The sequence below is a fragment of the Hemitrygon akajei genome, unplaced genomic scaffold, assembly GCF_048418815.1.
Source record: "Hemitrygon akajei unplaced genomic scaffold, sHemAka1.3 Scf000053, whole genome shotgun sequence".
Taxonomy (NCBI): Eukaryota; Metazoa; Chordata; class Chondrichthyes; order Myliobatiformes; family Dasyatidae; genus Hemitrygon; species Hemitrygon akajei.
The window spans coordinates 4,426,882-4,453,494 of record NW_027331939.1 but is presented as its reverse complement, the minus strand read 5'-3'; the positions used below and the strand labels follow the sequence as shown (position 1 = coordinate 4,453,494).

Genomic DNA, 26,613 nt, shown 5'->3' with positions numbered 1-26,613 from the left:
ACAGGCCTTCAAAGATCACCATTTCGACCCTTCGGTGAACCCGTGTAAATCCTGCCCTACTTTCTTGATGCTGTCAATCTCCTTTGCAGTGTGCTCGGAGAGGGGTGTAATGTTAGTAGATTCATCAGGGATATACGTGCAGCATTCTGTGTCAATAACAGCACAGGTTCCCTCTTTCTCAGCTGGGATAAACTCTAAAGCTGTATGATTCTGTATGACTGTTTGCCAGATTGCAATCATTTCAGTGGATATTTCTGTTACTTGGGCCTGTGTTTCTGTCAGGGCCCCTGCAGTATTGTGGCCAGCTCCTCAAGTGCTGTATCCAAATTGATTATCTCTCATAAATTCCCGGCTACTCCATAGGAGAGAAAAGTAATCATCCAAAATCAATCAATCTCAATTGTTCCTCTCGGCTGCTGGGCACCTGCAAGTATGGCCAGGATGCATGTTTCCCAGTATTGGAAGTTCCGTTTGATGGGGGCCTGAGACACCATCCCTCAAAACACTGACAGCCACAGTCATCTCTGTCTGGACCACAGGTCCTCATCTCACTTCCTCGGATGTTATTTGAGAAAGCCCAGGCTGAGAGTTCCTCACTCTGGTTGAGTGGGATTACTGACATTGGAACCTTAGTTTTACCATGCTGTGGAATTTCAGCACAAACCCAGCAGGCCCCTAGTTCTACCTGTTTGGCATAGGTATGACAGAAAGACAGAAATGTGTTAACATGGGGCCCCCGGATGCTGGGGTGAGCCCTCTCAAAGACATAAACATGAACACCACTAACAACCAATACATTCCCATTAGTCCGAGAGAGACCTTCTACACAGTTCCTTCAGTAACATGTTTGGCGCCTAATGATGTATCCACCGAGATTGCCCCTTCAGTTTCACAGCCGTGGGGGTGGTCGGTAACACCTGATATGGTCCTCTCCTCCGAGGTCCGAGTTTCCCTCAATCCCAGTTCTTCATCAGGAAAAAAAATCCCAGGTTCCATGGTGCAATGTAGTTCTCTTCCTTGTAAGCCTGTCATACCTGTGAATGTATGCTTGGAAATTTTTGGTTAGTTGGCATATATATTTCCCCATGTCTTCCCCTCGGGTATGAATATCCAATTTTGCTGGTAGACTTTCTGGGAGCAATGGTACACAAGGTCTTAGTCCCCAGGGTGTCTTCATGGGCCGTCCATAAATGATTTCAGCTGGTGACAACCCTGTTTTACCCTGTGGGGTAACCCTCATGTGGAACTGGGTATCGGTAGGACCATCAACCAAGTGAGTCCAGTCTCCACTGTTAGTTTGGCCAGTTTACTCTTCAGAGTGCCATTGGCTCTCTCCACTGTGCCAGCGGCCCGTGGGTGGTGTACACAGTGGAATTGTTGCTTGATAGCTAGTTCATTACGTATGCCTTTGTTTACTTTCATCACGAAGTGTGGGTCATTGTCAGAGCTCAGCATATCTGGCAGGCCGTACCTGGGAATTATTTCCCGTAATAATACCCTCACAACAGTCATAACAGTATTATTGGTAGATGGAACAGCTTCAACCCATCTACTAAACACATCTATAATATCTAAGCAGTATCTATAGCAATGTACTCTAGGCAATTCAATAAAATCAACTTGTAGACACAGAAAAGGGTCCACCTGTCAAGGGAGTCGTACCGGGTGTGCAGGGTACAGGTTACCAACCATTCCCTCCTTTCCCAGGTGTGTACAATTATGTATATCATCGACCAATATTGGTAAAAACTGTGTAGGAACACAAACCTGTCCCGCTGGGGTGATCCAAAAACCTAGGTTGGGGTCTTTGTGGCACCCCCATCTGGGACCACAGTTTGTGCTCCTCCTCAGAGGCGTCCCCCTGAAAATTACGTACCTCCCACATGTCCTGCAAACCCGTTCTGCTTTAGTCATGGAGGGTTGCTTGACGGGAACGCGAGGAGGCTACAACTACTGAGGATTGTGCCGCACTTTTCACTGTCTGATCTGCTAGAGCATTGTGTTTAGTGACACAGTCGGACATGCGTGTGTGGGCAGCACATTTAATAACAGCCAGAACTCGAGGTAGCTGTAGAGTGGTGAGTAAGTTGTTTACAAAGGTGGCATTACTAATGGGGTGGCCAGAGGAAGTCAGGAATCCCCACGTTCCCAGAGAGCCCCGTAGTCATGTACAATTCCAAATGCATAACGGGAGTCTGTGTAAACGTTTGCACTTTAGTCTGTTGCTGGGATACAGGCACGAGTCAGAGCAAACAGCTCAGCCTTCTGGGTGGAGACAGCTGCTTCAAAAGATGCCTGCTTAATTACTTCACCGTCCATCATTATTGCATAGTCAGAATATTGTTATCCTGCTGGATCCACAAAAGAGCTTTCATCCTCATAAAATGTTGCCTCGGGATTGAGGGGATATTGCTAAATGGATGGGAGCGTCTGTCCTTCTTTTGTGGTGATCCAGACAGGGGGGCAGTTGGTGCGACAGACTTTTTGGCCTGAAATTGCACAGAGATGGGGTACAGCATCTTGGGATCGGTCAATATTAAAAGGTTGTCTTACCAGATATCCCGTCTTCACCTCAAACTCCTTCCCGTATTGGACCAGACCCGCAGCCAAGTCTTGCCTGTCTCCTTCGATGGTGCAGAGTCAGAAACCGAAGATTTGCCAGCCTGAGTCAGGGCTTTGGTGCTCCAGAGAGAGAGATGGGGTCTAGAGTTTACCAGGAGGAGGAGGAGGAATCAAACCAATAGGATGTGGCTACAAAAGAAAGATCAGAAACGTTTGTAAACTGGTTGACCGGAAAAAAAGGTGGTTAATTTCAGGCAGCAAATGTGGAGAGGAATAAAAAGACAACGTTTAGGCCGAGCCCCTTCAGCATACCTAGCCTGTGTACTCCGCTGCTTAGTTGCTCTCTGAATTACAGAGTTCCTCCAGCTTTTGTGTGTGTGTGTCTCTGTATTTCCAGCAACTGCAGAATCTCCTGTGTTTTATAACTGCATTTTACTTTGGCATTAGATACACATTGATATTGAGTATATTGTTTATGGGAGCCACTTTCTGAGTTAAAACAGCTACTGATTTTTCTATACACAGGGAAAAAGAATGAGGTATGGACATTGAACTGGTGCTTGCAGAAATGGTTAATGGCACCGTGATTACCCAGAGGGTCATGCGTTAAGAATTTCGCCGGTGCTGAAGCACCGATGAAATGCGCAGGCAGCAGGCTGAGGACGTCCCCAAGTATCACGCATGCACGCAGTACACTGAAGGCCTTGAAAATGTCGGGTGCAGGTAAGAGCGATTCTCCGTGTTTTTATATTATACAGCGACTTTGGGACAATTCCTGTGAAATCCGGACACCGTGGCCAACAATCCCGGGACAGTCCTGCTCTCTTCCCGCTCTCTCTCAGCCCCACGATCCGTACACGGGCCCCGGGGAGCTTCCGGTTGATGAGGGAATGGGAACCGATAGATCTCTCAGACAGAGCTGAGCTCCAGCTATCTAAACGCAAGGATTAGGAACTCGGAGAAAGGGAACAAAATCTTTTGCATCAGCAGTAGAGAAAATTACCTTTGTTCTACCTCCAGTCACAAAGAAGAGGAAATCTGCAGATGCTGGAAATCCAAGTGACACACACAAAATGCCGGAGGAACTCAGCATTAGTACTCTTTTCCATAGATGCTGCCCGACCTGCTGAGTTCCTCCAGCATTTTGCGTCTGTGTAGTTTGTTCTACCTCCTCCTGTTCTGAACTTTTCTACAGGTGAGAACATGTTTTGACCCATTCTCTCTGGGTACATGATAATATCAAACACCTTTGCCCTGGGCAACAAGTAACTTTCACATCAGAAATGTGCCAGACTCCAATGAGACAGACTACTGCCCTTCCCTTCATATTCATTGGCATTGCCATCTCCGAGTTCATCACCGTCAGTCATCTGGAGAGGGTTTAGGGGAAATATTTATGTACAACACAGAAACTGGTGTTACCTGTCTGTATTGTGGTGATGCAAAAGTTGCTGGAGAATTTGCAAATGGGAAGAATTGGAGTGAAATTTGGAAATCTGACCTTTTAAAGCGTCATTTAGCAAGCAAGTCACATATGGACAGTGTGCAAAAGCTCTTGCGAGAAAATCCTTCATAACCCACTATAGGCCTGCTACATAGGTTGTGTGAGAGTGCAGATGAACTCGATTGAACCCAGAGGAGATCAACGTTTTTATTGACTGTGATTTGCTAGCTGTGAAAATGAATACCTCTCTATATAAAATTCACTGTGCACATGTTGTCACTGGGTAAAGAAAATACACAGTACATGATTTATGTGCACACTTGTCATTACAAATTAGAGGGGACATTGGTGGGAAGGTGGGGAGACCTCCAGTGTCCCTGATGCCCTCATCTACAAGATGTGTATCCAGCTGCAGCTTGTAACCCAGCACTTTAAGGAGATTGAACTGCAAATGGATGAATTCTGGATCATCCAGGAGTGGAGGGGGTGATAGATATGATATGAAGAGAGGTGAGTTACACCCAAGGTGCGGAACACAGGAAACTGGGTGAGAGTCAGGAAGGGGAATGAGGTTACATACCCATCGCAGAGTCCTCTTGTGGCCATCCCCCACAGCAACAGGTGGAACACTTTAGAAAGTAGTGGGGGGGATTACCTGGCAGAGGAAAGTCAAAGGAGTGATAGGGGATTCATTAGTTAGGGGAACAGAACAGGAAGGGGACTAATATCCCCTTGCGAGAGCAAGTGTGGTGGAGGGGGGTGCTGATGTGGTTAAAATGATTTGTAGGGGGAATGGGAGCCAGAATGACAGGACAGATAGTGGAGAGGGTGATTTGAATTGAATTGACTTTCTTACATACACATACATGAGGAGTAGAAGTCTTTACGTTACATCTCCATCTAAATGTGCAATGTGTAATTTATAGTAATTTATAATAAATAGTTTGTGCATAGAACAGTCAGTATAACATACAAATGCAATTGTATTAACATGAATTAATCAGTCTGATGGCCTGGTAAAAGATGATGTCCTGGAGCCTGTTGGTCCTTTTGCTGTGGTACCGTTTCCTGGATGGTAGCAGCAGGAACAGTTTGTGGTTGTGGTGAATTGGGTCCCCAATATCTTTTGGGCCCTTTTCCCACACCTGTCTCCGTAAATGTCCTGAATAGTGGGAAGTTCACATCTACAGATGCGCTGGGCTGTCTGCACCAATCTCTGCAGGTTTATGAGATTAAGGGAAGTACAGTTCCCATACCAGGCAGTGATGCAGCCAGTCAGGATGCTCTCAATTGTGTTCCTGTAGAAAGTTCTCAGGATTTCGGGCCCCATTCCCAACTTCTTCAACTATCTGAGGTGAAAGAGGTGCTGCTGTGCTCTTTTCACAACACAGCCGGTATGTACAGACCATGTGAGATACTTGGTGATATTTATGCCGAGGATCTTAAAGCTGTTCACCCTCTCAGCCCCAGATCCTTTGATGTCAACAGGGGTTAGCCTGTCTCCATTCCTCCTGCAGTCCACAATCAGCTCCTTTGTTTTTGTGACAATGAGGGAGAGTTTGTTTTCTTTACACGAGTCAAATGTTGTTCAGACCTCAGATAGTGTCAGCAATCAAATGGTTGAGCCTGGTGCGATGAATGTGCTGAGCTGTGTATATCACAATGCAAGAAACATCGTAGGAAAGCCAGATGAGCTCAGGACAGGGAATTATGATATTGTAGCCATTATTGGGACTTGTTTACACCCAACAGTCTGAGGGATTTAGAGGAACAAAGTTGTAGGTAGATTGTGGGCCATGTCAATAAACAAAGGTTGATTCAGTAAGTGATTTTAACTTTACATATATTGACTGGAACTCCCATAATGTAAAAGGACTAGATGGGGTAAAGTTTCTCAAATGAGCCCATAATCAGTACGTAGATTTCCCAACGTAGAAGTGAGCAATAAGCTGTTAGGAAATGATCAGGGCTGGTGACAGAAATTGGTGATCATAATGCCATGAGATTCAAAGTAAATATGGAAAAAGAGTGGTCTGGACCACGGGTTGAGATTCTAAATTGGGGAAAGGTCAATTTTGATGGTATCAGAAAGGATCTGACAAGTGTGGTTTGGGACAGGCTGTTTCCTGGCAAAGGAGTACCTGTAAGTGGGAGGCCTTCAGAAGTGAATTTTTGAGGATGCAGAGTTTGTATTTGCCTGCCAAAATGAAAGTTGAAAGGTAACTGGTCCAGGGAACCTTGCTTTTGAAGAGAAATTGAAGCCTCATATATTTTGTTCCTCTAAATGCCTCAGACTGTTGGGCGCTACCGAGACCCATTAATGACTACAAGTCATGATTCCATGCACTGAGCTCATCTGACTTTTTTTGTTGTCTTGTTTTGGTTTCTCAAAGCTTCTGAATAGTTTTTGTTCTTTTGTTTGCCCTCTCTTTGACATTTATGTTGGCTTTGGCTTCTCATTTTAGCCACAGTTGTGTCCTCCTGTCTTTCTAATGCTTCCACTTCTGTGGAATCACTCAGGTCCCGAATTGCTCCAGAAACTCCAGCCACTGGTGCTCAATTGTCACTCCTACCCTTTCCCTTCCAAACAAGTTTGGCCATCTTCTCAGCCATAGAAACATGGACAAGTTCAGTAAAGAAACAGGCTCTTTGTCCCATCTAGACAATGCCAAAAAAGCATGTAAACTTGCAGTGCGATCTGGACCAGCTGGCAAAATGGTTTGAGAAATGGAAAAAGGAATGTAATGCAGACAAGTGTGAGTTGTTGCACCTTGGTCTGACCTGCCAAGGGAAGTCTTTCACAGTGACTGGTCGGGCACGGAGGAGTGTTGTAGAAGAAAGGGACCTGTTGTAGAAGAAAGTCCTTAATTCAACAAAAGTGGTATCACAGTTAGATAGAGACGGAAGGAAAGATTTTCTCCCAATGGCCTTCATGAACAAAAGTACTGACAACAATAGATGGATGTTATGTTGACTTGTAGAAGACATTGGTGAGGCCTAATTTGGAGTATTGTGTGCAGTTTTGGTCACCAATCTACAGGGAAGATGTAAAGACTTTGAAAGAGTTCAGAGAAAATTCACAAGGATGTTCCCAGGTCTGGAGTACTTGGGTTATAAGGAAAGATTGAGTAGGTCAGGACTTTATTCCCTGGACTGCAGGAGATTGAGGGGAGATTTGATTGTGATAGAAGGGCATTGATAGTGTAAATGTAAGCTGGCTTTTACCACTGAGATGGAGTGGGAATACAACCAGAGGCCATGGGTTAAGGCTGAAAGGTGAAATGTTAAGGGGAACATGAGGGGAAACTTCTTCACACAGAGAGTCATCCGGGTGTGGAATGAGCAGCCAGCTCAAGTGGTGCATGCAAGCTCGATTTCAACATTTCAGAGGTTCATGTAGGTACCTGGATGGTAGGGGTATGGGAGTGGGCAGATTAAATAGTTCAGCACAGACCAGATGGCCCACAGGGCATGTTTCTGTGTTGTAATTTTCTACAAGAATGTGAAATATTACAAAAATTCACTCTGTCTTTTGAACAGCTGTGCAGACCAACCATTCACCTCAACAGGAATTTTCTATATGGAATTAAAACTGTGGCACTTTAAGTTAATAATACATAAAAGAAAATCCCAGATAGATAGATAGATAGATAGGTACTTTATTCATCCCCATGGGAATATTACAATGGGGAGATGCACATCAAGAAAGACTAATTGCGTGAGACTGTTTCAGTTACTGTGGGGTGAGGAACCCATGCAGCTCAGCAGGAACAGGGAATAATACCAATGGAGAGAGTCAAACTGAGCCAGGTCACAGATTGGAGACGGCAGAAATGCCCCATTCTTATAGAAACAGGAAGAGCATCAGGGAATTGATTGTCATTGCAGATACCAGCTCTCTGCCCAGTCAGGAGAAGATTTCTCTGTCCAACTTGGGTTGAAACTCACTGTAACAGTGTGATACCAGATCAAACCTTGGCAACTCATGTAATCTCATTTGAAATGTTGTCCTAAACCCATTGATGGATTTTGTAAATCTTTTACAGGTTGAAAATGACAAGGGATTTGTCTCCAGGAAGTTCAAACATGGCACACCAGTTCTGTTGTCTCTGTCCAGATATTTAAGAAGGTGGAGCAAGAGATTCAATCGACCACCCTTCCTGCTCAGACAGTGGGGAGGGATTCACTCGGTCATCTGACCAACTGGCAAGCCCGTCATTTTGTACAGGAGAAAGGCCATTCACCTGCTCAGACAGTGGGAATGGATTCACTCGGTTATCACAATTGAAGGTACATCAGCAAGTTAACACTGGGCAAGGCCATTCACCTGTTCTGTGTGTGAGAAGGGGTTCAGTCGGTCTTCCCACCTGTGGACACACCAATCAGTTCACACCACACCGGGCAAAGGCTGGTGATCTGCTGAATATCTGAGAAAGGATTCACTCAGTCATCTGACCTAATGGCACACCAGCGTGTTCACACTGGGGAGAGGCCATTCAGCTGCTCAGTCTGTGGGAAGACTTTCACTCGGTCATCCAACCTGCACAGTCACCAGCGAGTTCACACTGGAGAGAAGCCATTCACCTGCTCAGTCTGTGGGAAGGGATTCACTCAGTCATCCACCCTACAGAGTCATCAGCGAGTTCACACTGGAGAGAGGCCATTCACCTGCTCAGAGTGTGGGAAGGGATTCACTCGGTCATCTCAACTACTGGCACACCAGCAAGTTCACACTGGGGAGTGGCTTTTCACCTGCTCAGAATGTGGGAAAGGATTCACTAAGTCATCCACCTTACTGGTACATCAGCGAGTTCACACTGGGGAGAAGCCGTTCACCTGTTCAGTCTGTGGGAAGAGATTCACTGAGTCATCACGCCTACAGAGTCATCAGCGAGTTCACACTGGGGAGAAGCCATTCACCTGCTCAGCCTGTGGGAAGAGATTCACTCAGTCATCCCACCTACAGAGTCATCAGCGAGTTCACACTGGGGAGAAGCCGTTCACCTGCTCAGTCTGTGGGAAGAGATTCACTCGGTTATCCCACCTACAGAGTCATCAGCGAGTTCACACTGGGGAGAAGCCGTTCACCTGCTCAGAATGTGGGAAGAGATTCACTGATTCATCCACCCTACACAAGCATCAGCGAGTTCACACTGGGGAGAAGCCGTTCACCTGCTCAGAATGTGGGAAGAGATTTACTCAGTTATCCAATCTACAGAGACATCATCGAGTTCACACTGGGGAGAAGCCATTCACCTGCTCACTCTGTGGCGAGGGATTCACTCTGTCTTCCAACTTACAGAGACACCAGCGAGTTCACACTGGGGAGAATCCATTCACCTGCTCAGTCTGTGGGAAGAGATTCACTCGGTCAACCACCCTACTGAGTCATCAGCGAGTTCACACTGGAGAGAGGCCATTCACCTGCTCAGAATGTGGGAAGAGATTCACTCAGTTATCGAATCTACAGAGACATCATCAAGTTCACACTGGGGAGAAGCCATTCACCTGCTCAGTCTGTGGGAAGAGATTCACTGATTCATCCACCCTACAGAAGCATCAGCGAGTTCACACTGGGAAGAGGCCGTTCAACTGCTCAGTCTGTGGGAAGGGATTCACTGATCCATCCAACCTACAGAGTCATCAGCGAGTTCACACTGGAGAGAGGCCATTCACCTGCTCAGAGTGTGGGAAGGGATTCACTCGGTCATCCCAACTACTGGCACACCAGCAAGTTCACACTGGGGAGTGTCCTTTCACCTGCTCAGAATGTGGGAAACGATTCACTAAGTCATCCACCTTACTGGTACATCAGCGAGTTCACACTGGGGAGAAGCCGTTCATCTGCTCAGAATGTGGGAAGAGATTCACAAACTCTTCCACCCTTCAGAGACATCAGCGAGCTCACACTGGGGAGAAGCCGTTCACCTGCTGAGAATGTGGGAAGGGATTCAGTCAGTCATCCAACCTACAGAGACATTAGCAAGTTCACACTGGGATGAAGCCGTTCACCTGCTCAATCTGTGGGAAAGGATTCACTCAGTCATCTCAACTACTGGAACACAAGTCAGTTCATAGTGGGGAGTGGCCATTGTTATGAATCCCTAGGTTTCGTTTGATATGGACTGTCATTTTAAGAGAGATTAAGAAGGTGAATCAGTCTGACTTGCAGATTGTTTACATTGCTCGCAGTTTATTTAGTTTTAACTGAGGACACAGTCACTCAGACTCAGAGGAAGATGGATGAAAAATGGAAAGATTGAAACCAGGGAACTAGTGGCCAAAGGTCACTGTTTAGAACTTTCCTATGCCCACAAGGGTGGGATAATTATCCATTCACCATACATCGAATGTGTGGTTGTCACCTCATTTAACCCATAGGAGTGGATCTGATTTGGGATATCCTGTGGAGACCACTTATGTGTTAACCCTTGCCTGAGTGTGATGTGGTTATTCATTTGAAGATGATACTCCTCATGACAAGTCACTTTTGGTGAAAATTCGTATGTAGATTTGTAAAGATGACGGATAAAATCTACAGCAACTGTTCTCTCATTTTAACACTGTGGAACCTGTGACAGACAGACGTACTTTATTGATCCTGAGGGAAATTGAGTTTCGTTACAGTTGCACCAACCAAGAATAGTGTAGAAATATAGCAATATAAAACCATCAATAATTAAATAATAATAAGTTAATCTTTGCAAGTGGAAATAAGTCCAGGACCAGCCTATTGGCTCAGGGTGTCTGACACTCCGAGGGAAGATTAGAAAAGTTTGATGGCCACAGGCAGGAATGACTTCCTGTGATGCTCAGTGTTACATCTCGGTGGAATGAGTCTCTGGCTGAATGTACTCCTGTGCCTAACCAGTACATTATGGAGTGGATGGGAGTCATTGTCCAAGATGGCATGCAACTTGGACAGCATCCTCTTTTCAGACATCACCGCCAGAGAGTCCAGTTCCACCCCCAGAACATCACTGGCATTACGAATGAGTTTGTTGATTCTGTTGGTGTCTGCTACCCTCAGCCTGCTGCCCCAGCACACAACAGCAAACATGATAGCACTGGTCACCACAGCCTCATAGAACATCCTCACCATCGTCTGGTAGATATCAAAGGACCTCAGTCTCCTCAGGAAATAGAGACGGCTCTAACCCTTCTTGTAAACAGCCTGAGTGTTCTTTGAGCAGTCCAGTTTATTGTTAATTCGTATCCCCAGGTATTTGTAATCCTCCACCATGTCCACACTGTCCCCTTGGATGGAAACAGGGGTCACTGGTGCCTTAGCTCTGCTCAGGTCCACCACCAGCTCCTTAGTTTTTTTCACATTAAGCTGCAGATGATTCTGCTCGTACCATGTGACAAAGATTTCCACCATAGCTCTGTACTCAGCCTCATCTCCCTTGCTGTTATTGGAGTATAAAAGTATAAATTTACCAAAACTATGAAGTCAGTTTTGAAACTTGCTATTTGATTGAAACTGCTATTTGATATGCATGGGTAGAAGAATGAAAACTTAAGAATGTAGAAGACAATAGTATGTTAATGAGAGGTAGCTAAAGAACTAAATAAATGTAGATTAGAACATTGGTCAGTTCTGACATTGCTATTTGCTATGCATGTACCCAATTTAGTAGCAGACTGAAATCCTAAGAATGTAGAAGACAATAGTATGTTAATGAGAGGTAGCCAAAGAACTAAAGAGATGTAGATTAGAACATAATTAAGTCACATAATCCTAGAACTATTATTTGCTATGCATGTATCCTAAAAATGTAGAAGACAATGGTATCTTAATGAAAGGTAGCTAAGAGATGTAGATTAGAACATGATTAAAGCAATGAGTAGAAACAATAGGGACATGATGTACGTGAGGTACGTGTAATACGCAACTATAGATCGATTACATATGCTAATGCAACTGGACCAGGAGACTGCTATAAAATATGCTGTGTCCGAGGAACAGGGGGCAATCAGCGATTAGCTCAATGACTGTCTCAGCTTTGATTTGCAAATTAAAGTTTAACCCTTCTGGAAGAATCTTCTGCATCTCTTGGTCATTGGTGGGGCATGAGAAACCACGACAAAATTGGCGACCGCGGCAGGACCAGATAGAGACCCGCGGAAAGGAAACGGCAGATTGGGGACGCTTCCTAGCCCTCTAGGGACCCCCACAAGGCTAACAGAATTAAAGGTACACCCAAATAAAAGGTAAGTGCTTTTCGCGACAATTTGGACTAAGAATTCTGTTGGCTTTGGGGAGGTCTTGGAGTCTCAGAAGTGTGGAACCACTGCCGAAGGGTCTCTCCGGTCCAAACAATCTGGCAGAATTGGGGGTTAACAGAGGAGGCTCAGAGGATTGATCAAGAACATTGCAGTGAGGGTAAGTACAAATAAGTTAATAAGAAGTTAAGTTAAGAAACATTCCACGTGGTGTTGGTAAATCCCTGTGGGTATCACTTCGTATGAAACGAAGGGCTGAACGGGCAGGGAAAGGAAAATAGACTAGGCGTAGAATTAGAGTAAGTTTAGTTAAGAAAAAGTCCACGTGGTGTTAGACTAGGAAGAAAAAGTCCACGTGGTGTTAGACTAGAGGAAATAATATTATCCAGTAAACAAACTGAATCTCTGAAATAGCTTAAAAAGAGCGAATAACATGACAGGTAAAGGAACAGCAGTAGAGATTCTGAGCAAAAAATTCCCGTTAATTAAAAATGAGATCAGAAAAACTTCAGAAAAATGAGAAAAAAGAACCAAAAACCTGGTCACAAAGTGGCCAAGAGAAGGAACGTTTGATGTAAATTTGTGCGAAGAAATGGAGGGACTAATAAAAAATGACAAACCAACAGATAAATCTAAGAAAAGAGGGCAAAAAAGAGAACGAGAAGTGGAAGTGCTAAAACTCTTCAGAATGGAGGAGGAAAGGCTGAGGAGGACAGGTAGAATATTGATTACAAGCGAGGAAAACACTAAGGTGCTGGAGAAACAGCCTGTCAGAGAGAGAGAAGGGTACGGTGAGAAGCTGGCTTCGGCTCCGTACCCGGATGCGAAAGAAACAGAAAACCCCCCTCCCTATAATGAGGAAGGAACCCCTAAACAGTGCCCCCTGCTGACGGGAACAGTAAACATGCAGGGAGAAGTACAGGTTTGGGATAATGAGGAGGAAAAAAAACAATACGAGAAGGAAAAAGCGGCGATATGGAAGGAGATACTGGCAGAAAGGATAAAGATAGAACAGGTACAGAGAGAAATGGAAGAAGGGATTGAACGAATGAAATACTTGAGAGAGGAAAAGGAGTATGAGGAGTATCGGTTATACCATAGAAATAAACAGACTAGAAAAGAAAGTGACTCATCAGAGGAGCAAGTGTTAAGTGGAAAGAGAGGATACGAGAATTTGTGGGGAAGAGGTAGGGGGCAGAAACCTAGAAGAGAAGAAGGAGCCAGTAGGGGAGCGACTTGCGGAAGTAGAGAGAGAGCTGGATACGTTACTGAAAGGGGATTGCCAGGAGAGATGCGAAAAATACTCTAGGAGCCAACCAAGTATTGAATCAAGACAGAAAGGGAGGACTCCACAGGGAGACCGAGGGAAGAGCAGGACCCCGGAGACATTTGTGTGGGAGGCAGTAAAGACATACCCTGAGGCAGTTGGGGAGTCAGGTGAGGAGGAGAGCCGGGGCAGGTGGGAAGAAGGAGGAAGAATGATGCCGTTGTTAGTTAAAGGATCAGGACAAGTGCAGTATATCCCTTGGGGATCCCAGGACCTAGAAGGGCTGAAAAACACTCTGCCCAATTTACATGAAGGAGCAGGGAAATGGATTAGAGCCTTCGAAGAAGAAACAGCGCGACGATTATTGGCTATGGGAGATTTGAAGGCACTGTTGATAAGGTTGGTGGGAACCTCCAAATTTAACGAACTAATGGAAATGGCTGGCATAGTAAACTCGAACGACCCGAGAACTGATGGAGATGGGTTTGACAGAGTGAGGCAGAGGGTCTGGCAGGCCCTCAGAAAGCTTTATCCACCTAAAGTGGACCCCAAAGCCTTAAAAGGGGATCCACTGGGAGACACTGAAAACCCAGCAGCCTACGTAGAAAACCAGTTGAAAAGGTGGAGACTGGAGACTGAGCAAGAGGTGGAGAATATCTTATTTATGACCTCACTGTTCCGACATAGCATTTTGGATGCAATGCCTCCACAAGTAAAATCCAAACTGGAGGAAGTGGTTGGGCTGACGTAAATGACCACAAGAATTTAGAGACAACGTAGTCCATGCGGTTGAGAAATACCGGAAAGACAAACGAAGGTTGGCTGAGCAGCAGGAAGAGGTGCAAAGAAAGTTAATACAAATGCAGCTCGAGGAACTCAAAAAGAAGGAAAAAGAGAATAACAAAAAGATGCTGCCAGCAACCACCAGTTCGAATACAGCCATCGAACTGGACAAAGCACTGTTATATGGAGGGACCAATCATACTGTAAGACAAGGGCTGGAAAACCCCATGCCAATAAATGTCTTTGAGGGAGCATTCTCACAAATGCCCTATCAGGGACAGACTAAATTCAAACAGCCCAGACAGGACTGGAAGTCCCAAGGAGGGGGACAGAGGAGCTATGGGCAAAGGGGACCAGTGAGGAAACAGTGGGAAAGAGAGGTAGAGAGATTGTGCTGGGAATGTAATCAGCCAGGCACATGAGAAGAGATTGTCCGTTTATACTATGGCCTGTCACACACCAGCAGGACCCGATAAGAAGGGAACTAAAGTTTAGCCAAGGACCAGTCCCAAGCGGACCTGTGAACCCCTATGCGAGGTATTAGGGTACCCCAAGAACTTGAGTGGGAAGGGACATTACCCAATGATAACAAGGGAGGCAGTTGAGGAACCCATTGTGCAGGTTATGTTAGAAGGGCAACTGACACCAATGATGATAGATACTGGAGCCACGTACACTTGCGTACAGCCACAGTATGCCCTTCACCTTCCCATGTCAGGAAAGTTTATTAAGACGGTAGGGTACTCGGGGAAAACACAGCTGACACAGTGCCCAGCTCCAGTGTGGTTGAGAATGGGAAATAAAGAAATTGTTTTGCCGGTGCTAGTATTTCAAGGAACTCCGATTAATTTGTTAGGCAGAGATGCCTTATTGAAACTGGAATTAAAATTAGAATGCACCAGAACTGGACTGAGTGTGAAAAGAGCAGGGGCTCAATTGATAGCGCAAGAAGACAAGAAGGCTAATGTCTTTTGGATAGGAGACATCGTAGATCAGATTCAGGAAACCTGGGAAAAATGGAAAAAGGGCGTGCAGGCTATATTACCCAGGGCTGTAATGCCCAAATATGAGCTACATTGTACAGTGATTTTTGACGAGACTCAGAACAGGGAGTTAGAGGAGAGATGACACCTGGAGGTATGTACCCAACAGCAGCTGGAAGGGGGGGGGGGGGGGCTGTGATAATTGGAAAGCAAGGGGCAGCTTTACAAGTTAAGTGGAACACCTTTTTAGAAAAATGGTACAGGATACCGGAGGCTGCGCCCCACGTAACTTTATTGGTAAATAAGGGATATCAGTCTAAAGACTTAGGACCTTTATTTAAGAGTGCTAAAACCGTAACAGTGTGGAGGAAAATCACGCCAGAGGTGTGGATATCAGAAGACAACAATTGTATTAAAATAATGGTAAGTGTAGATATGGTAGGAACAGTGAGAGAGGTCGAAATAACTCCCCAACCACACATGCCCTTGCTGGGAAAGGAAAGAGGCCAGCAGAAAGATAAAAGGTTAGATGAGTTGCCGTCTATTCTGTGGTCACAACATGACACGGACGTAGGGAAAATAAAAACAGCTAGTCCGGTGGAAATAAGGCTGAAAAGGGGAGCAATTCCACCCAGGAGACCACAATACCCACTAAGACCAGAAGCAGAAGAGGGAATAGCATCGACAGTGCAGGGGTTGCTTGAAATAGGAGTGCTTAAAAGAACAAACAATCCATGCAATACCCCGTTGTTGCTGGTCTTAAAAGCAGATAAATCTAAGTGGAGATTGGTGCATGATTTGCGAGCGGTAAATGATGTGGTAGAGGACTGGCCAGCGGTAGTCCCCAACCCACACACGCTTTTGACTAATGTTCCACCAGAAGCAAGTTACTTTTCAGTGATTGATTTGTGTTTGGCTTTCTTCAGCATTCCTCTAGACGATCAGTGTCAGTATTTGTTTGCATTTGCTTACAGAGGTGCTCAGTATACCTATACCAGAATGCCGCAAGGATTTAAACATTCATCACACATTTTTAATCAGGTATTGAAGGCAGACCTAGAGGGCATACCATTGGAAAGTACATTGTTACAGTATGTGGATGACCTGTTGATTTGCTCCCACAGTGAGGAACAGTGTAAGCAGGACACTATAACTCTGTTAGAGAAATTAGCGCGCAGAGGATCTAAAGTATCCAAAAAAAAACCCTGCAATTTTGCACGCAGCAAGTGGAATACTTAAGCAGGGTAATATCCAAGGAAGTGAAGGCGATAGCACCAGATCAGATTGAGGCAATAACTAAGGCCCCAAAACCCCAGACCGTAGGGCAGATGATGACGTTTTTGGGAATGGCAGGGTACAGCTCAGATTGGATAGGAGATTATGCTGAGATTGTGGCACCTTTGAGAAAGATAATGAAAGAAGCAGGAATTACAAATTTGAAGAACGGCTTACAGTGGAATGGAGAGGCGGAGATAGCTTTCAATACTATTAAGCAGGAATTGCATTCAGCACCAGCATTAGCTTTGCCTGACTACGAGAAGGTTTTTCATTTGTATATATCCAACGGACAGGAGGGTTATGTCACAGCGGTTCTAACACAAGAGACAGGCACAGGAAAAGCAAAGCAGCCGATAGCATACTACAGTACGAGACTAGATGAGGTGGTACGGGCGTATCCACCCTGTTAACATGGATTGGCGGCGCTGTACTATGCATATGAAAAGGCATCATCTGTAAGCCTGAGCTATCCTGTGACTCTGTACACACACCACAAAGTAGCAGAATTGCTAGAAAGGGGAAAATCTATGCTGACGCCAGCCAGGATAGCAGCGTATCAGATGCTATTGACATTTCCAGACATAACTATACAGTGATACACTACCAGTAATATAGCCGATTTTGTCCCTTTGGACTATGAAGGAGAACCCCATGATTGTGTAGGGAAGACGATGGCATTTACCAAATTGAGAGCAGATTTACGGTCAGAACCACTAGAGGAGATAGATAAAAAGGTTCTGTTCGTAGATGGCTCTTGTTATAGGGATTATGATGGAAATCACGCAGGATTCTCAGTGGTGCAGCAGGATCAGTCGAGCTATAAGATTATTAGGATGGAGTCCTGTCCCCAACCGTGTTCCGCCCAACTAGCAGAACTCAAAGCCCTGACAGCTGCGTGTGAAATGATGAAAGGTGAGAAAGTAGACATCTATACTGATTCAGCATATGCTCACGGAGTATGCCATTTGTTCAGGGCAGTGTGGAAGCAGAGAGGTTTTAAAAAAAGGTAGCGGAGATCCCATACAACATTGTCAGCAAATTCTAGACTTGATAAAAGCCACAATGAAACCTAAAGCATTGGCTATAGTAAAATGCCAGGCACATAAAAAGGGAAACAATGTAATAACAAAGGGAAATCAAGCTGTGGACGAGGCAGCTAGAAAAGCGTCTGGATGTACGTCAGTCGTCATTGCCCCCCAGGTAAGCCTAACTCCAGAACCTGACGTAGAGGACCTAATTGAAATACAAGGTAAGGCAACTTTGGCAGAACAGACAATGTGGAGAAAAAGGGGGGCCAAGCAGAACCCGGAAGGCTTGTGGAGCACGGAAGACGGTTTGTTGGTAGCGCCCACCCCTCTACTGACGATTCTGATTTCAGAAGCGCATGGGATGGACCATTGTGCAAGGGGGGAAGTGATAAGGAAAATAAAGAAGGATGGTTTTTGGTCACCTTATTTACAGGCTTCAGTGGACTTTGTCTTATCACAGTGCGAGGTATGCGCACAAAATAATGCTCGGAAGGGAATTACAACCCCAATAGGTCACATTCCTGTACCTGAAGGACCATTTAAACATCTAGTGATCGATTACGTAGACATGATAAAGACAGTGAGAGGTAAAAGATACATGCTGGTAGTAATTGATCGATTTAGCAGATGGGTGGAGGCGGTACCTTCAAGAGATCAAGGGGCAAAGACAGTGGTAAAATTTCTGACAAATGAAGTGATCCCAAGGTTTGGAATACCTACAGAAGTTAGCTCAGACAATGGTTCAGCTTTTATCCAGAAAGTGGTCAAACTGGTACTACAGGCGCTGAGGATAAAGCAAAGATTTGGATGTGTATACCACCCTCAGTCGCAGGGCATGGTAAAGAGAATTAATGGAACCCTGAAAGCCAAACTAAACAAAATTTGTGCAGACACTAAACTTAATTGGGTCAATGCTTTACCGTTAGAATTGATGAGTTACCGCATGCAAACTAATCGAATAACATGCCTGACACTGCATGAGATGCTCACTGGGAAGCTATCATACCTGTGATAGGGGTAAGCAAAAATGTTGAATGGATAAACTATATATACTACAATCAACAGAGATTCATCAACTACACCGATGATGCACTGGAGGCCTTAGGGCAACAGCTGGATGCAACTAGGAGGGTGACGTGGCAAAACAGACAGGTACTAGATTGGCTTTTGGCAGAGAAAGGGGGTGTGTGTGTAATGTTTGGAGAACAATGCTGCACTTTCATACCGAACAATACTAGCCCATAAGGGTCTTTCACCAGAGCAATGAATAAGTTAAAGAATCTGCAGACGGAGGTTAAACAGAATGCAGGATTTGAACATCAGTTCTTTGATTGGTTGGAAAGTAGACTCGGAGGATGGGGAGCATGGCTGACTAAAATAGCAATAACTGTCAGTATTATATTGTTGAGCTGTGCGCTTGTGCTGTGCTGTTTTCTTCCTTGTCTCAAATCTCTTGTAGTGCGTGCTGCAACCAAACAATTTCCAATGCTCGTGGCAATTACTGAAGCAAGCTTAGTGGAGAAAGAAACACCGAAAATGTATCGTTACAGCCTACAACACCTGCAGGATGAACAAGAGCAAAACAACAGTGTGGAAGTAAATTGTAAGGGCTTCTGAGTCTTTTTCCCTGTCTCAGGTACAGAAGGACAGGTTTTTGGCTCAGCGGCCCAGGGTAACAGGGAGAGAATACTTTGAGGTCTTGGCGCAGAAAATTATAGTTTAACCCGAGATTTGGGAATAAGTGCTTGAGTTTATTGGGGCTTTTGTGCGCAGACTCTTTGTCTTTTCTCTGTGTGAGACCCTCTGGGTCTCAAAGGGGGGATATATTGGAGTATAAAAGTTGAGATTATTTGATGTGTAACCAAAACTATGTAGTCAGCTTTGAACCTTGCTATTTGCTATGCATGTACCCAATTTAGTAGGAGAATGAAATCTTAAGAATGTAGAAGACAATGGTGTGTTATTGAGAGGTAGCTAAGAGATGTAGATTAGAACATGATTAAGTCAATGGGTAGAAACAATAGTGGCGGATGTACGTGTGATACGCAACTGTAGACCGATTGCATATGCTAATGCAACTAAGCCAGGAGATTGCTATAAAACATGCTATGTCCAAGGATCAGTGGGTAATCAGCGACTAGCTCAATGACTGTCTCAGCTTTGATTTGCAAATTAAAGTTTAATACTTCTTGAAGAATCTTCTGCGTCTCCTGGTCGTTTGTGGGGCACGAAAAACCACGACAAAATTATCCAATGACAGAAATGTTCTTTCTTGTGAGTCTGGAAGAGAGATTTTCACGGCCTTTTGCTGGGGAGAGATGAGAAGACGTGAATGGAGAGAGTGGGCGCTTTTTCTTTTTTTTTGTTTTCTTTACTAACCCTATAGTCAAAGTAAGAATTATAAATCTCAATAGTTTAATCACATATTATGTACCATTTGTTATTTCAGGTGTCACACAGACGCAAACCTATAAAACTACCAGCAACAATTGAACACACTTGGAGTCTGGTTTTGCAGTTAACAAACACTATTTAATTGGTAACTACTACTAATAGTGAACTTAAACCAGATAATGCAAGGGTTAGCAATGTTATGCAGATATAGGTGTGAATACAGGTTTCCCTCGGTATCTGAAGGTAGAGCGTTCCTATGAAACCGTTTGTAAACCGAAATGTCATGAAGTGAAGAAGCAATTGCCATTAATCTAAATGGGAAAAGATTTTGGACGTTCCCAGACCCAAAGAATAACCCACCAAATCATACCAAATAGCACATAAAACCTAAAATAACACTAACCTATAGTAAAAGTAGGAATGATATGATAAATATACACACTATATAAAGTAGAAATATTGTATTTACAGTGTAGTTTCACTGAAAATCGGGAAGATAGTGAACTGAAATTGATTTGGAGAGAAAAAAAATCGGCACGTGCACAGCTATGCACGTACACACATGCGTACACAACTGCCGCACAAGGCTTCACGGTCATGATAGTCTTTTTCGGGGTAAACTCACATATAAAGCAGGCATCATCTTTATCGTAAAAGCGAAAATCCTCTTTGGTCAACAAAAACAGGTACTAATGTAGGTCTTTCGTAACAGTGAGCTGTCGTAAAGCGAATGTCCGAAAAATGGGGGTCACCTGTATATAAAATCCAAAACCTCGGTGGTAAACGACATAGTCTTACAATGATGTGGTAGATTCAATTTAGTTCACAAGATTGGGGGGGGGGGAGGAGGGAGGGAGGGAGGGAGGGAGAGGGAGATGTAATCCAAGTAAACAGGTGTTGTCGACCTTTTCCAATGCCCATCAAATCTTCCAAGTTAGCCAGACGTGACCAACTCAAGAGCACCTTTTCAAGAGAAAGTCTACCAACCCAGGCAAGGGTTAGACTCACCGGTAGATTCCACAGGGTTGCTCTTACACGCACTAACAGCCACAGATCGACTCTTCTTTATCGATCCTCAAATCCCACCCTGCTAGAAAGTCCAACTGGCAGAAACTTTCATCACTAGCCTTCGTGCGTCCGTGTGTCCTGCGAGAAAAGCAGTTACGTGTGTTTAAATACCGTTGTGCTGAACACCAGCTGTCCATCAGGTAGCTCCGCCCCCTCACTCTGTAAGAAGTCGCTTGCTTGTTCTGTGTCGATAAAGGATCATTCTGACCTTGCTTAACCACAGAGAGCATAAACATTAGCTGGTCACCATAGCAACCCTGCACTTCTGCAGAAATCCAACAGCGTATCCAAGGTCAGTCTCGGTTCTCTTTGCATTTTAAAGAGACAGTCCACAGAAAGTATGAACCCCGGGGCAGATTACACAGGGGACACATCGCTCAGTATCCACCCAAACGAGATTCTTCAGTTTGGCCAGACTGGGGTGGGCGGGCTATAAACCCCTCTGTTAAGCTGCCAGCAGAACTGAGAGCTACATAAGATTAGATGACTGAGTGAATCGCTTCCTACATTCACAGCAGGTGAACGGCCTCTCCCCAGTGTGAACTCAATGATGCACACTGGTTGATTTGGCTGAGAGAATCTTTTCCCAAAGTCTGAGCAGATCGGTCTCTACCTAGTGTGAAGTCGCTGGTGTGCCTTTAGGATGGATGACTGAGTGAATCCTTTCCCACATTTTGAGCAGGTGAATGGCCTCTCTCCAGTGTGAACTCGCTGATGTACCTTCAGATGGGATGACGAAGTGAATCCCTTCCCACAGTCTGAGCAGGTGAACGGCCTCTCTCCAGTGTGAACTCGCTGATGTACCTTCAGATGGGATGACGAAGCGAATCCCTTCCCACAGTCTGAGCAGGTGATTTGCCACTCTCCGGTGTGAACTCCCTGGTGTGCCTTCAGTTGAGATAACTGAGTGAATCCTTTCCCACAGTCTGAGCAGGTGAACGGCTTCTCTCCAGTGTGAATTCGCTGATGTACCTTCAGTTGAGATGACTGAGCGAATCCCTTCCCACAGTTTGAGCAGGTGAATGGCCTCTCTCTGGTGTGAACTCGCTGATGTACTTTAAGTTGAGGTAATTCAGTGAATCCCTTCCCGCAGACTGAGCAGGAGAACGGCCACTCTCCGGTGTGAACTGACCGGTGTTTCAGTAACTTATATGACAAAGTGAATCCTTTCCCACAGTCTGAGCAGGTGAATGGCCTCTCCCCAGTGTGAACTGACTGGTGTCTCAGTAAGTGAGCTGAAGAAGTGAATGCATTGCCACAGTTCGAGCACGTGAACGGCTTCTCCCCAGTGTGAACTTGCTGATGTACCTTCAGTAGAGATGATGAAGTGAATCCCTTCCCACAGTCCGAGCAGGTGAATGGCCTCTCCCCAGTGTGAATTCGCTGATGTACCTTCAGTTGAGATGACTGAGCGAATCCCTTCCCACAGTCTGAGCAGTTGAATGGCCTCTCTCCGGTGTGAACTCGCTGATGTATCTTCAGTCGAGATAATTCAGTGAATCGCTTCCCACAGTCTGAGCAGGTGAACGGCCACTCTCCAGTGTGAACTGACTGGTGTCTCAGTAACTGATATGATGATGTGAATCCCTTCCCGCATTCTGAGCAGGTGAATGGCCTCTCCCCAGTGTGAACTGACTGGTGTCTCAGTAACTTATATGCGGAAGTGAATCCCTTCCCGCAGGCTGAGCAGTTGAATGGCCTGTCCCCAGTGTGAACTGACTGGTGTCTCAGTAACTGAGATGACTGAGTGAATCCTTTCCCACAGTCTGAGCAGGTGAACGGCCGCTCCCGAGTGTGAACTCGCTGGTGAGCCATTAGGTTAGTTGACTGAGTGAATTCTTCCCCACAAATTCCACAGATGACCAGCCTCTGCCCAATGTAAACTGATTGGTGTGTCCAGAGGTGGGATGACAGACTGAATCCCTTCTCACACACAGAACAGGTTAATGGCCTTGTCCCAGTGTGAACTTGCTGATGTACCTTCAGTTGAGATGACCAAGTGCATCCATTCCCACTGTCTGAGCAGATGAATGGGCTCCCCCCATGTAAACTAACGGGCGTGCCATTGGGTCAGATGATCGAGTGAATCCCTCCCTACAGTCTGAGCAGGAAGGATGATCGACTGAATCCCTTGCTGCACTTCTTAAATATCTGGACAGAGACAACAAAACTGGCGTGTTGTGTTCGAGATTCCCGTAGGCAAATTCCTTGTCATTTTTAACCTGTAAGAAGATTTACAAAATTCATCAATGGGTGCAGGGCATTTCTAATAAGATCGCTTGAGTTGTCAAGGTGTCAGCTGGCATCACACTGTTACAGTGAAGAGTTGGAGAGAGAAATCATGTTCTAACTGGGCACGGTGCTGGTATCTGGAATGACCATCAAATTCTCTGATGCTTTTCCTGTCTCTGTAAGAATGGGGCATTTCTGCTATCTCCGATCTGTGACCTGGCTCAGTTTGACTCTCTCCATTGGTATTATTCCCTGTTCCCACTGAGCTGCATGGGTTCCTGGCCCCACAGTAACTGAAACACTCTCACACAAGTAGCCTGCAATCCGTTCCATGCACCCACAACTCTCACTGTAAATAAAGTTACCCCTGACATTGCCTCCGTATCAACTTTCAAGCACCTTAAAATTATGCTCCCTCACGTTCGCCATTTCAGCACTGGGGAAAAAACCTCTGGCTATCCACACGATCAGTGTCCCTCATCATCCTATACATCTGAAAAAGGCTCGAAACATAAACAAAGATATTATACATTTCTTTGAGGATTTGTTGGGAATAGACAACATTATGACAGTATAGATAGGGTACAGGTAAGCAGCTTCTTCCACTGAGGATGGGTGCGATAACAACCATAGGTCATGGGTAAGTGGGGAAGTGAAAATTTAATGGGAACATGTGGAAAGACTCTTTACTGAAATGGTCGTGAGAGTGTGGAATGAGATGCCAACACAAGTGGTGAATATGAGCTCGGTTTCACCACTTAAGAGAAGTTTGGATGGGAGCCTGGATGGTACGGGTATGGAGGGTGATGGTCCCGGTGCAGGTAGTTGCATTAGACAGTTTAAATGTTTGTTTGGCATTGACTGGATTGGGCAAATAGCCTGTTTCTGTACTGAACTTCTCCATGTTTCTGTGACAGAGAAGCTGGCCAAACTTGATTGGAAGGGAAAAGGTTGGACTGACAACGGAGCAGCAATGGCTGGAGTTTCTGGGAGAACTCAGGAGCTGAGTGATCGATACATCCCAAAGAAGTGGAAGCATTGTAAAGGCAGGAAGACATAACCGTGGTTGAAATGAGAAGCCAAAGCCAACATAAATGTCAAAGAGAGGGCAAACAAAAGAGCAAAAACTATTCGAAGCTTTTAGAAACCAACAGAAGATGATTCAAAATAAGTCAGATGAGCTCGGGGGTGGAATTATGATATTGTTGTCATTAATGGGTCTTGGTAGCACCCAACAGTCTGAGGCATTTAGAGGAACAAAATATCGGGGGCCTCAATATCTCTTGAAATCCAAGGTTCCCTGCACCAGTTACCTTTCAACATACAAGCTCTACACTCTCAAAAATGTCTCTTCTGAAGGCCTCCCGCTTACCAAGTACTCCTTTGCCAGAAAACGGCCTATCCCAAACCACACTTGTCAGGTCCTTTTGACAGCATCAAGACTGACCATTCATCCCCTCTGTTCTGTTCCCCTAACTAACGAATCCCCTATCACCTGTTTGACTTTCCTCTGCCAGGTAATCCCTCCCTCCCCAACAGTTTCTAATGCGGCCCACCTGCTGTTGTGTGGGATGGCAACAAGAGTACTCTGCGATGGCTGCTTAACTTCATTCCCCTTCATGTCTCTCAACCAGTTTCCTGTGTCCTGCACCTTAGGTGCAACTCACCTCTCTTCATGTCATATCTATCACCCCCTCCAACAGCTGGATGATCCAAAATTCATCCATTTTCAGCTCCATCTCCTTAAAGTGCAGCTGGACGCACATCTTGTAGGTTAGGGTGTCCGGGACACTGGAGTTCTCCCCACCTTCCCACCAATGTCCCCTCTAATTTGTAATGACCAGTATGCACATAAATCTTGTACTGTGCATTCTCTTACCCAATGACGACATGTGCACTGTGAATTTTATATAGAGAGGTATTCATTTTAACAGCCAGCAAATCACTGTCTGTAAGAACTGTGATCTCCTCTGGGTTCGATCCAGTTCATCTGCACTCTCACACCATGTCACAGGCCTGTAACAGGTAATGGAGGATTTTCCCAACAAAGCTTTTGCACATTGTCTATAAATGGTTTGCTTGCTAAATTATGCTTTAAAAATTCAGATTTCCAAATATCACTCCTCCTCTTCCCACTTGCAAACTCTCCAACAACTTTTGCATCACCACAATACACACAGGTAACACCAGTTTCTGTATTGTACATAACTATTTCCCCTGAACCCTCCCCTGGGTGTCTGACGGTGGTGAACTCAGTGATGGTAATGCCAATGAATATGAAGGGAAGGGCAGTAGTCTGTCTCATTGGAGTCTGGCACATTTGTGATGTGAAAGCTACTTGTTGCCCAGGGCAAAAGTTTTTGATATCATTATCTTCCCTGAAAGAATGGGTCAAAACATGTCGTCACGGGTAGAAAAGTCGAGAACAAAAGGAGGTAGCTCAAGCAACACACACAAAATGCTGGAGGAACTCAGCAGGCCAGGCAGCATCTATGGAAAAGAGTACTAATTCTGAGTTCATCCGGCATTTTGTGTGTGTTGCTTGGATTCCCAGCATCTGCAGATTTTCTCTTGTTAGTGATTGGAGATAGAACAAAGGTGATTTTCTCAACTGGTGATGTAAAAGATTTTGTTCCCTTTCTCCGAGTTCCTAATCTTAGCATTTAGATAGCTGGAGCTCAGCTCTGTCTGAGAGATCCATCGGTTCCCATTCCCTCATCAGCCGGAAGCTCCCCGGGGCCCGTGTACGGATCGTGGGGCTAAGAGAGAGGGAAGAGAGCAGGACTGTCCTGGGATTACGGGTCACGCTGTGCCGAGTTCACAGGAATTGTCCCGAAATCGCTGTTTAAGAGAGTCGCCCCAAAATATTCGCTTACCTGCGTCCGATCCGGCAGCCGTTTTCCATAGGCCTTTTGTGAACTGTGCGCATGCGTGATATTCGCATACGTCATCAACATTGACGCCTGCGCATATGATCGATGCTTCAGCGCCGGCGAAATTTTTAAACAGTTACTGCAAGCACCGCTTCTATGTCCATACCTCAGTTTTTTTTTTGTATATAGAAAACTCAGCGGGTGTTTTAACGCAGAAAGCGGCTCACATAAACAATATACTCAATATCAAAGTGTATCTAATCCCAAAGTACAATCCTCTTACAAAGGCAGATATAAAACACAAGAGATTCTGCATTTGATGGAAATACAGAGACGCACACACACACAAAATGCTGGAGGAACTCTGCAGTTCAGGCAACAACTAAACAGAGGAATACATGGTCTAGACATGCTGAAGGAGCCCGGCCTACACGTTGTCTATTTATTCCTCTCCACATTTGCTGCCTGCTCTGTC

General features: G+C 45.2%; 1 protein-coding gene and 1 pseudogene across 1 annotated transcript in view; one reads left to right on the top strand and one right to left on the bottom strand.

Annotated features, from left to right (window-relative positions):
* The window catches only part of LOC140721274 (uncharacterized), a 349,814-nt gene extending 323,600 nt beyond the window's left edge, over positions 1-26,214 (bottom strand). The window contains 2 exon segments of the mRNA XM_073036123.1: positions 21,647-23,255; positions 26,142-26,214. Of these exon segments, the coding sequence (XP_072892224.1) occupies positions 21,647-22,848 (1,202 nt within the window). The 5' untranslated portion in view covers positions 22,849-23,255; positions 26,142-26,214.
* LOC140721249 (uncharacterized) lies at positions 3,235-11,961 on the top strand (annotated as a pseudogene).
* Positions 26,215-26,613: the final 399 nt, after the last annotated feature.